Below are 10,938 nucleotides of genomic sequence, written 5' to 3'. Positions count from 1 at the left end.
CAGTCCACAAATAGGAATCTCATGATGCAGCCAACGCCAGGCTTTTGGGGTGGGTGTGAGGTCCACACAGGAACAGCTCGAAGAGTTTCTGAGCCCTCCGCTGGAAGAGGGTGTTGACTTCTTCGTGGAAGGCTTCTGTCTTTAGGCAACACTTAGTACAGAGGAGAATCACCTTTACTTTCCAAAGTTTTCCAGATTAGAAATCAAGCTAGATTTGTTTTTCATTAAACTTTTTATTTTGAGGGAACTGTAGATTCACATGGGGTTCTAAGAAACAACACAGAGCTCCCCAGTTTCCCCAGATGGCAACATCGTGAGAAATTCTAGGGTCACCGGCCAATCAGGGGATGGCATTGATACAGAACATCCCATCACCGCTGGATCCCTCCTGCTGGCCTTTTAACATCCTCCCCCATTCCCCTCCTCCTTGGCAATCACTGTTCAGTCCTCAAGGTTTGTAATTTTGCCAATTCAAGAATGTTACATAAACAGGATCATACAATATACAACCTTTTGGGACTGGCTTTTATTTCACCCAAAATAATTCCCTGAAAATTCATCTAGTTGATCCAAAATTTTTTTTCTTAAGTCACATGAAATCAATCTCTCACACAACACCAAACCTACACCCTTCAGCAGGGGACAGGCACCCAGTCTGGAAAGATTTCTAGCCTGTGGAATCTCAAGCAGATGTTAGGACTCTGAAAATGAGACCACCTTCTTTCAGAGAGCCTGTGGACAGCCAAGTGAGACTGCAAACTGGTCCAACAGACACTCCAGATTCTGCATTTTCACTCTGATAAAACTGGACTTCAGAGGCATACTGCACAGTCTGTCATCACCAGCTACTACCTTTCAGCCTGACGTTTTTGTCTTAAGCATAGAAACTTGAATAGTTGATAGCCCATGACAGCTTTTATTCTTTCTTTGAAGAGTTTGAGATAGACTCAAAAGTTTATTTTTTAAAGTTTTGTTGCTTGCTATCAGGTTTTATATAGTATACACTTTTAAATTAAGGTAGGATAATTACAGGTACCTCATTCAATTCTTACCCTCTGAGATCAACATTTTCCCCTTACCCTACAGATGAGCTTTAGCAAAGCTTCAGTAACTTGCCTTGGGTTACCTATAAATCAGTCACTGAAGGGAGCCTGGAGCCAGGTGTGTCTGTATTGCTGAGGCTCCGTGTTGGTGTGAACCCCAAAGCTACACAGTGAAACAAAGACCCTTGTGATTAGTTCTTAATAATCTGTGCTGATTATACCAGTAAGACCACTTCACTGCAGAAAAAACAGAGGAGTCAAAAGAACAAGCAATGATTAATGTTTTTGTGTACACACTACCAGAGCAACACTTTAAAAAGAACTCTTAAAAATTGCCTGGTTTTAGCAAGTAAAATTTCATTAAACATGTAGTTTCAGCATACCTCTAATTCAGAATGACAAGTCATGTTACCAGCAAAAATATTGATGACCCATCAAGAGTCACAGTGCATTTCTCCCTAAGTATTAGGTCACGATACCATTATGAAGGCTTCAAAAGGAAAATTCTGTCACGGGCTGGATTCTAGATTCCGTATTTTTCTATTAGCTCTTTTGCTTTAGAAATATAGGCATTCATGGCATCTTCCTTTGATAATCCTAGAAAGATACAAACAGGTTGACTCACCGACTGATGTATGTGGAAATTAAGAAGGTTCGTGTAACATTTAAAAAACTAACTACCTTTTTGAAGGTTCCAGGCTTCCCACTTAGCCTTTCCTTTTAGATCTAACAGTGCTGGACACTCTGCCAAAAGAAGGACAGATATTCACAGGATTACTTGTTATTTTATGCTTCTACACTGTTCAATAAAGTGTACTGTTATTTTTTAATATGACAGCACAATACCAATATCTATGTCTCCAATTACAGACTGTTTGTAGAGTCCATAGAGCTCTTTTAATTCCTCATCATCTGGCCTGGTTTTCAGCTTCCTCACGTCTTTGGCCGCCTTGTCAAAATCAGCCTAAAACAAAAAGACACAGTGCATTTGCTAACTTTTGGCAGGTTTATTTGCTTCAGGGGAACTTAAAGAGGACAGGAAGCTTTCAATCAGAAATGAACTATTACTGCTCTGGTTTCACCAGAATTATTCTTATTTTAACTTGTGGATACTTCCTCTGGTCCTTACCTGTTACATGGACAATGCACCTATGTATTTGATACAGAGGACAAAATAAAATTCTTAATATTTAAAATGTTTATCTAAATGTTTAAAAACTGAAGAATACATAAATAAATGGAAAGATATTCCCTGTTCATGGATAGAAAAAATTAACAGTTAGTAAAATGTTCATCTTACCCAAAGTCATCAACAAACTCAATGCAATTCATTATCAAAATTCCCATGGTATTTTTCATAGAAAGAGAAAAAGCAATCCTAAAATGTGTATGGCAGAGAAGGCAATGGCACCCCACTCCAGTACTCTTGCCTGGAAAATCCCATGGATGGAGGAGCCTGGAAGGCTGCAGTCCATGGGGTCACTGAGGGTAGGACACGACTGAGCGACTTCCCTTTCACTTTTCACTTTCACGCATTGGAGAAGGAAATGGCAACCCACTCCAGTGTTCTTGCCTGGAGAATCCCAGGGATGGGGGAGCCTGGTGGGCTGCCATCTATGGGGTCACACAGAGTCGGACACGACTGAAGTGACTTAGCAGCAAAATGTGTATGGAACTATAAAAGCTAAAGCAATCTTGAGAAAGAAGAACAAAGCTGGAGGCATCACAATTCCTGATTTAAAATAATATTACAAGCTATATAGTAAGCAAAATATATGGTATGGTACTATATGGTACTGACATATAAACAGACACAAAGATCCATGGAACGGAGTCAAGACCCTAGAAATAAACCCATGCATATACGGTCTATTCATTTATGACAAAGGACCCAAGAATATACAGTACAGAAAGGACAGTGTCTTCAGTCAACAATTCTGGGAAAACTGAATACACATGCAAAAAAATGAGACTGGACTCCATCTTACACCACATACAAAAATCAACTCAAAATGAATTATAGACTTGAACATGAGAGTTAAACTGTAAACAACTAGAAAAATACATAGAATGTTCCTTGACATCATTCTTAGCAATGATTTTTGGATGTGACACTGAAAGCAAAACTAGTTAAAACGAAAATAAACACAAGAGACTACAGCAAACAAAAAAGCTCCTGCACAGCAAAGGAAACCATCAACAAAATGAAAAGGCAGCCCACTGAACGGGACAAAATATTTGCAAACTGTATATCTGATAAGGGGCTAATTTCCAAAATACATACAGAACTCATATGACTGAACATCAAAAAAAAAAAAAGCAAAACAATCTGATTTTAAAAGAGTCGGGAGATTTTTCCACAGAAGATATATAGGGACCTGAAATGATGCTCCACATCATTAAGCATCAGGAAAATGAAATCAAAACAACAATGACATATCGCCCCATATCTGTAAGAACGGCTATGATCAAAAAGGCAAGAAATAGCCAGTGCTGATGAGGATGTGGCGAAAAGGGCACCCTATACACCTTGGTGGGAATGCAAATTGGTGCAGCCACTGTGGAAAACAGTGTGAAGCTTCCTCAAAAAAATTTAAAAAAGAACTACTATATGATCTCACAACCCACTTTGGAGTATTTATCCAAAGGAAATGAAATCAGTTTCTTGAAGAGACATCTAAATATACTAAAATGTGTCAATACTAATGGCCTCTATTGGTAAGTTTCCTGTTCTTTAAAAAAAACCATCAATACTCTCCAAATTTCCCATAATGTGTACATATTGTATCTATAATAAGGACAAAGTTAAAATGCTACATCACTGCCCTCAGCTTCCTAAGGGCAGGACAGGGAGACACTGTCCAGGAGGTATAAGGATCCTTCCCTTCAGGGTTGGCAGGCATCTCGGGTGTTCTATCTGCTGTGAAGTCCCGTGCCATCTTCCAATGACAGCAACTCAAGTCCTTTTGGCAAGCTAAGCCTTGATATGAATTCTAAGGCTTTTCAGAAACCATGCTAAGTCCCTGCCTTCCAGGAAGGAGTTTTTGGAAGACTGTGCTTCATGTTTTGAGGGGTATGGAACCATCTGACAAGCTCATGAAAGTCTTGGACCCTCTCCAAAGTGGAGCCCTTGACCATTTCCCAGACAATTTCAGGGGTCCCCTCTATAATCTCTCACCAGGCAGAGAAGAAAAACCCATTCCAGAGCAGGGCCCAGGGCCAGTCCGTCTCTCCAGCATGCCCTTCCCTGGCCCCCAACGTGGTACACTTGTGTTCTACATGGCAGTTTTGATGTGCCTTCTCCCAGCCCAACCACGATGAGCCGTGGCAGGAAAAACATCGGGCTCGCATCAGGATCCTGGATTTTAATTCTAGCTTGGAGACACACTGCCCTGGGACTCTGTGTAAGCAATGGAGAGATTTGGCTTCAGCTCAAAAAAAAAGGCATCAGCCTCAGCTGGGAAGCACGAGGATGAAACAAGAATAAGACCGTAAATATTCTTGACTTCATTCTGTTGACTCTGCCGGCCCAGAGCTCACCACTTGTATCACACTATTGATTCAATATGTATTGAACACTTCTGAGGGGCCAGGCCTTGGGAGAGCAGACAGGGATGAACAGGGCAGCCAGCTTTCACAAAGCTCAGCGTCCTGTAGGAGATGAGTGGGTCACAGTGATCATGTGATACTTGCTCAAGCAGAGGAGCAGTGGGTGCCCTGGGACCACAGAGAAGGGAGTAGTCACGAGGGTGGAAGGCACATTCTTAGAGGAGATGATGTTTAGCTGAGCCTGGGGAGGGGTCAGTGCCTAGGGGATGGACAGAGACAGGGAAGGGGGTTCCAGGCAGCCCCAACAGTATTTATTAGGGCTCAGCACAAAGGCTGGTGGGAATGTATTTGTTCCCCCCAAGTATTCAGAACAGAGGATAGGCACAAATGTTCATCTCAGTAGCAAGAGCCTTGCCTTAACAGAGTGCTGGCAGGTGGTAGGAGCCCATCTGAGCCCTGTACCTCCTTGTTGAATACATGAATGAAAAGTGAGTAGATATTAGGAGAGTCTGAAATCATCATAGGTGAGAAACAGATTTTTTTTTTTTCTTTTAATCTTTGGCCACACCTCACCACATGCAGGTTCTTAGTTCCCTGACCAAGGATGGAACCTACACCCGCTGCGGTGAAGCACAGAGTCTTAACCACTGGACCACCAGGGAAATCCCAGAAACAGGGATTTAAAGGTACAGTCATTTACACTTAATTCCAAGAACTCTGAGCCAAAGGGAAAGTTGGATGATGTTCCCGTGCTGCTGCAGAGCTGGGCTCGCAGCTTTGGGTGAGGAATTTAAACCTCCGCTAAGCTCACTCTGCTGGAGTCGGGTCCTCAGCACCCTGGCTGAAAGCTGACCCACTGGATTTCCCCTGCACCTGTGCCTGAAGGGTCTTCAGAACAACTCCCTTAAAACCTCTCCTCACACCCTCTCCCGTTCATGTTTTCACAAGGCCCCCGACCCCACCCTTGGTGTAGCAGTGACCCTGGTGTCACCACTGTCCCATGGGGTACACCCTGCCATGTACCCAGTGCAGACAATTTAAAAATTTTAAAGAATATTTAGTAGTGACAAAAAGCTCATAGTACAAAAAGAGAGAGCAAGCAAAATTATATAAAATGCAAAGTGTGTGTATAAACATTCACATATCACAGAGATGTTTCTCGAACACTTGAGAAAGTAACTTAGTGCTACTGTGATTATCACTTGGGTGAAGGAATGCCTGATGTTTTACTTTATATTATGGGCTTCCCTGGTGAAGAATCCGCCTGGTTTCATATCTGGGTTGGGAAGATCCCCTTGAGAAAATAGCTGCCCACTCCAGTATTCTTGCCTGGAGAATTCCATGGACAGAAGAGCCTGGCGGGTCCATGGGGTCACAAAGAGTCGGACAGGCCTGAGAGACTAACACTTTCCCTTTTTTCCTCTTTTACTTCATATTTGTTCTCTTTCTCTCAAATTTCCACCCTGAACATATATATTTTTTTCCCTCCAAAGATCATAAGAACAGTATTTTAAGATCGTGGTTTTCCAGATCTCTGCACTTGCCTGGGAGAACCCCTAGACGTGCCCAAGGAGCAAGGGAAGGCCGCAGCCGCCCACACCTCCCTCTCCACGACAGCAAGAGAGCGCTGGGCAGGCCCACCGGGTCCGCCGGGAGCAACGCCGCGCCCGCCCTCCCCTCGCCCGTGCCGGGTTTGCGTCTAACCAGTCCCCGGGGTTCACAAGAGTTGCTATAGGGAGCCCGGCACGCCGTCAACTGAGTGCACCGGTGCGGACTACGCGCAATAAGGGGGCGCTGGGGATGGGGTGGGCGTGTCTCGGGGGTCCCCTCGGACTGCCACCGGGGACAAAGGCGACTGGCAGCAGCAGCCCGAAGCGGCGGGTCAGAGATGCGCCGCGCCCCCGGCGGGCCGTCACGCCGGCCCCACGCTCTACTCGAGCGCTTTTCTCCGGGACGGACGCTCCTCCCCGCCACCAGCAGTTTTAGCACACCCAGCTCACCTGCAGGGACATGGCAGCTAAACCTGGACGATGCCCGTCTCCAAGCGCCGGGTTCCCGGGACCCCGCGCCCAGCAGCTTCTTAAAGGGCAGAGAGCCTCCGCCCGCCGGCTCCCGTTGGTCGCGCTCCCGGGCCCGGCCTATGCCCATTGGTCGCTGGCCCGCGAGGGCAAGGCTGGGCGGTGAGTGACACCCTCCGGGCCCGCTGGGCCGCGCTCTTCTCCCAGCCCAAGCCCTACAGAGAGTTGTACGCTGCCAGAGGTTACAACTGGCAAGGCGCAGGGAAGAGAATATAAATGAGCTCCTCTCTGCCCCTGACTCGCTGTATTCATTCTCTAGAAGTTGTTTGCAGGAAATCCTGAGAGGTCTCTCTAGGGCACTGACCTCACTTGGGATTCCTTTTGATATATACCTCTGTCCTCTGCATGATTCTTAGAACTTAGATGGCAGACAGCCTTTATCTGATGTCTCTGTCTCCCGGCCCGTCTTTAGGCACAGCCCATCAGGAATGAAGAGGTAGTTTGCCTCTTTTCTTCTCGTTATAAAAGGAGAGCCACTTACATTCTGAACACGCTCTGCAACCATCCCAGCTGGATTTCAATTAAGGTAAAAAAAAAAGCACAGGACTCTTCAACATGACCCCGTTCTCGAAGGGCACAAACCCAGTGTCACTCCAAGTCTGCAGACACAGAACGGGGTTGTAATTCACATCTGATTAAATTTTCATAGAACTGGAACTGCATTTTCTGGTCATCTGAGGAGTTCATTACATAGAAGTCTTCCTGGAGCAAAGTGATTGGAAGAAAGGGCAAACTCAGTTTTAAGAAAGCTATTGATTTGAAATGTCTAACAATGTAAACAAGATACAGGAGTTCAAGGCCCTAAAACGGTTTGCCTTGTTTTCGCATAAGAAACATTTTACCTTGTTTTTGCATAAGATTACACTTAAAAATTATTTGCTACATCTTCACGTAAATCCCTTGGTTTTTTATTTTCTCCTCAAAACTATTTTCATGGTGAAATCAATGAGTTTCCAAATAAAGGACAAAAAGCAAATTTTAGAACAATATACTGAAAGGAGAATTCCCTGGTGGTCCGGTAGTTAGGGCTCTGCGCTTTCACTGCTGAGGGCCAGATTGGATCCCTGGTGGGGGAACTAAGATTCCACAAGCCATGTGATGTGGCCCCCAAAAAAGAAAAAGAAATTCCTTTTTCTGTCCTTGGCAGAACTTTTTTCAAAATTTCCCAACGATGAGAAGCACACTAAAAGGCACAATGAAAATAGCAGCTGAAGAAGAGCAAGTGCTCTGTCTGCTAGGGAAAGCCCTCTTTATCAGTGTGTGTCAGCCGGGAAATACTGCAGTGAGCTCCGGTATCGGTGTGTATCTGCAGCTGAGACATTTTGATATTATAGTCATTATAAAAAATCAGGAGGAAAAGAGAGGGAAGATTCACTGTGCTCCATTTTATTCTCTAAGTCTAGAATGTTATTTCAAGCACTCTTTTCAAAACATGTTCTTCTCTTGAGTTGCCATCCTCCTACTGGTTGCCAGGGCCATGACTGGCCTGTCTCAACGAGCAAAAAGAAACAACAGAAACATCAATGTCCTCTGTTCAGTGATCATAATATACTGCTGCTGCTAAGTTGCTTCAGTCGTGTCTGACTCTGTGCGACCCCATAGACGGCAGCCCAACAGGCTCCCCCGTCCCTGGGATTCTCCATGCAAGAACATTGGAGTGGGTTGCCATTTCCTTCTCCAATGCATGAAAGTGAAAAGTGAAAGGGAAGTCACTCAGTCGTGTCTGACTCTGTGCGACCCCATGGACTGCAGCCTACCAGGCTCCTCCGTCCATGGGATTTTCCAGGCAAGAATACTGGAGTGGGGTGCCATTGCCTTCTCTGCATAATATGCTAGGTACAATGAAAACTCAGTTTTGTGGAACCCTTAGGGAGTCAGTAAAGCTGGACAATAAAGATTTTTATTTTTATTATTATTAAATATTCATTATAAACCAGTATGCATATACATGTTTTTTTAAAAATAAAGGGTGCATTTATGAACATACCACCAATTTAAGAAATAGAACACTCCCCTTTACCTCTGTGACTCTCCTGGTTCCATCCCACCCTATCCTCCTTATTCTCTCACACTTTCATTCATCTAATCAAACAGTTATTGAGTGCCAACATGACCCAGGCACCCTTCTAGGTTTTTGAGAAACAACAGTCAGCAAAACAAACAAGAATCCCTATCCTTAAAAAAAAAAAAAAAAAGAATCCCTATCTTTGTCTTACATTTTGGTAGGGGATGACAGATAATAAACATATAAAAAAAGCAAATTATACAATCTATTGAAAGATGTTAGGTGATAGGTGCTATTTTCTTTTGCAAAGATTTTTTTGACTTGGACCATTTTTAAAGTCTTTATTGGGCTTCCTTAGTGGTCCAGTGGTTAAAAATCTGCCTGCCAATGCAGGGGACACAGGTATGCCCTAGTCCAGGAACTAGATCCCACGTGCTGCAGAGAAATTAAGCCCATGCACCACCACTACTGAGCCTGCACTTTAGAACCCGTGAGTTGCAACTACTGAAACCCAAGTGCCTTGGTCCGGTCCACTGACACAAGAGAAGTCGCTGCAATGAAAGCCTGTGCACTGCAACCAAGAGCAGCCCCTGCTCACCACAACTAAAGCTCTCATCCAGCAGTGAAGACCCAGCACAGCCAAAAAATATATATATATATATATTAAAAAATAAAATCTTTAGGAATTTGTTACAATATTGCTTCCGTCTTACGTTTTTCTGGGTTTTTGGCCATGAGGCATGTAGAATCTTAGCTCCGTGACCAAGCATCGAAACTGCGCCGCCTGCATTGGGATGTGAAGTCCCAACCACTGGACCACCAGGGCAGCCCCTGATAGGTGCAGTTTTCAAAAAGAGCAGAGCAAAGAGATAGAGAATCTTGTGCATGTGGAGTGAGGAGGTGACTTGCCATTATAAACATGGTCATCAGGATGGGTCTCTTGGGAAGATGACATTTGAGTAAAAGTTGAAGGAAGTGAGGGAGCTGGCCTGGAAGATCCCTGGGGAAGAGGTTCCCTTACAAAAACAGCATCCAGTACAAAGGCACTCAGAAATGAGCTTCCTGGCAGGTGTGATATGCCAATGGGGCTGGAGCAGAGTAGCAAGAGCAGAGGTCTAATGGAGACCTAATCATACAACACCTTGTCTGAAGGCGTTTGGCTTCAAGTGGGGGAGTCAAACAGAACCACTGAAGGGTTCTGAGTGAGGACTGACATGATCTGACTTTATCCTTTTTTTTTTTTAAGAATCTCTTCTGTTACTATGACTACAAAAAACAACATTGGAAGCAAGAGTCTTACTATAATAATCCAGGGGAGAACTTATGGGTGTCTCCAACTCAGGTGGCAGCAGTGGAGGCAGTGAGATGTTCAGATTCTGCATTTATTTTGAAGGTAAAGTCAACAGGAGTCCCTGATAGATTCTATATTGGTATGAAAGAAAGAGAGGAATCAGGACAGCTCTGAGATGTTTGCCTTGAGTAACTGGAAGGACTATAGGTGGAGTTGGCCTGATGGCATGGCAAAGATCAGAGTCCCTTGGACAGCAGGATCAAATCAGTCAAATCCCAAATGAAATCAACCCTGAATATTCACTGAAAGGACTGTTGCTAAAGCTGAAGCTCCAATACTTTCCCCACCTGATGCAAAGAGCTGGCTCATTGGAAAAGACCCTGATGCTGGGAAAGATTGAAGGCCAAAGGAAAAGAGGGTGGCAGAGGATTAGGTGGTTGGATAGCATCACCAGTTCAGCAGACAAGAACTTGGGCAAGCTCCGGAAGATAGTGAGGGGCAGGGAGGCCTGGCGTGCTGCAGTCCATGGGGTTGCAAACAGTCAGACATGACTCAACAGCTGAACAACAGCAACAAACATCAGAAGTTCCACTGTGGACATGCTGCGTTTGAGATATCAGACATCCAAGTGGAAATGTGAAATGGACAGTTAGATATTTAAGTTTCGACTGGGACTCAAGGGTTCAACTTCTGAAACTTGAGATAAGATGGCCCTAGAAACTCAATGTGTATGGAGGAGATATGGAAACAGAACTGAAGAGTGAGCCATGGGAAATTTCAACACTAAATGTTTGGGGAGAAGAGCACGAAGGAGACAGAGAACTGATCACTGAGGTGAGAGAAAAACCAAGAGAATGTAGTGTTGAGAAAGCATCATGAGTGAGAAAGTATGTTTTGTTGTTGTTCAGTCGCCAAGTCAAGTCCAACTCTTTGCAACAGCATGGACTGCAGCATGCCAGGCTTCCCAGTCCC

General features: G+C 44.4%; 1 protein-coding gene across 1 annotated transcript; it reads right to left on the bottom strand.

Moving 5' to 3' along the window:
• Positions 1–213: 213 nt before the first annotated feature.
• On the bottom strand, positions 214–6,646 carry ACBD7 (acyl-CoA binding domain containing 7). Its single transcript, XM_086334239.1, has 4 exons — positions 6,593–6,646; positions 1,890–2,007; positions 1,725–1,787; positions 214–1,640 (listed from the first exon to the last, which is right to left on the bottom strand). Exons 1-4 carry the CDS (start codon positions 6,602–6,604, stop codon positions 1,567–1,569), a joined length of 267 nt encoding a protein of 88 aa, XP_086190365.1. The 5' UTR covers positions 6,605–6,646; the 3' UTR covers positions 214–1,566.
• Positions 6,647–10,938: the final 4,292 nt, after the last annotated feature.

This window comes from Bos grunniens, chromosome 13 (genome assembly GCF_055505025.1).
Source record: "Bos grunniens cultivar Pamir isolate PY7600 chromosome 13, Bosgru_T2T1.0, whole genome shotgun sequence".
In the NCBI taxonomy this organism is placed as follows: domain Eukaryota; kingdom Metazoa; phylum Chordata; class Mammalia; order Artiodactyla; family Bovidae; genus Bos; species Bos grunniens.
The sequence above is the reverse complement of the archived record's forward strand: the minus strand, read 5'-3'. Positions and strand labels throughout refer to the sequence as shown.

What these genes read in the sequence shown, in the direction of transcription:
- ACBD7 (XM_086334239.1), bottom strand. An exon ending in AATTGGAGACATAGATATTG is followed by an intron (nt 1,788 to 1,889) that starts GTATTGTGCTGT and finishes TTCTTTTGGCAG; the next exon opens with AGTGTCCAGCACTGTTAGAT. An exon ending in AGCCTGGAACCTTCAAAAAG is followed by an intron (nt 1,641 to 1,724) that starts GTAGTTAGTTTT and finishes GTATCTTTCTAG; the next exon opens with GATTATCAAAGGAAGATGCC.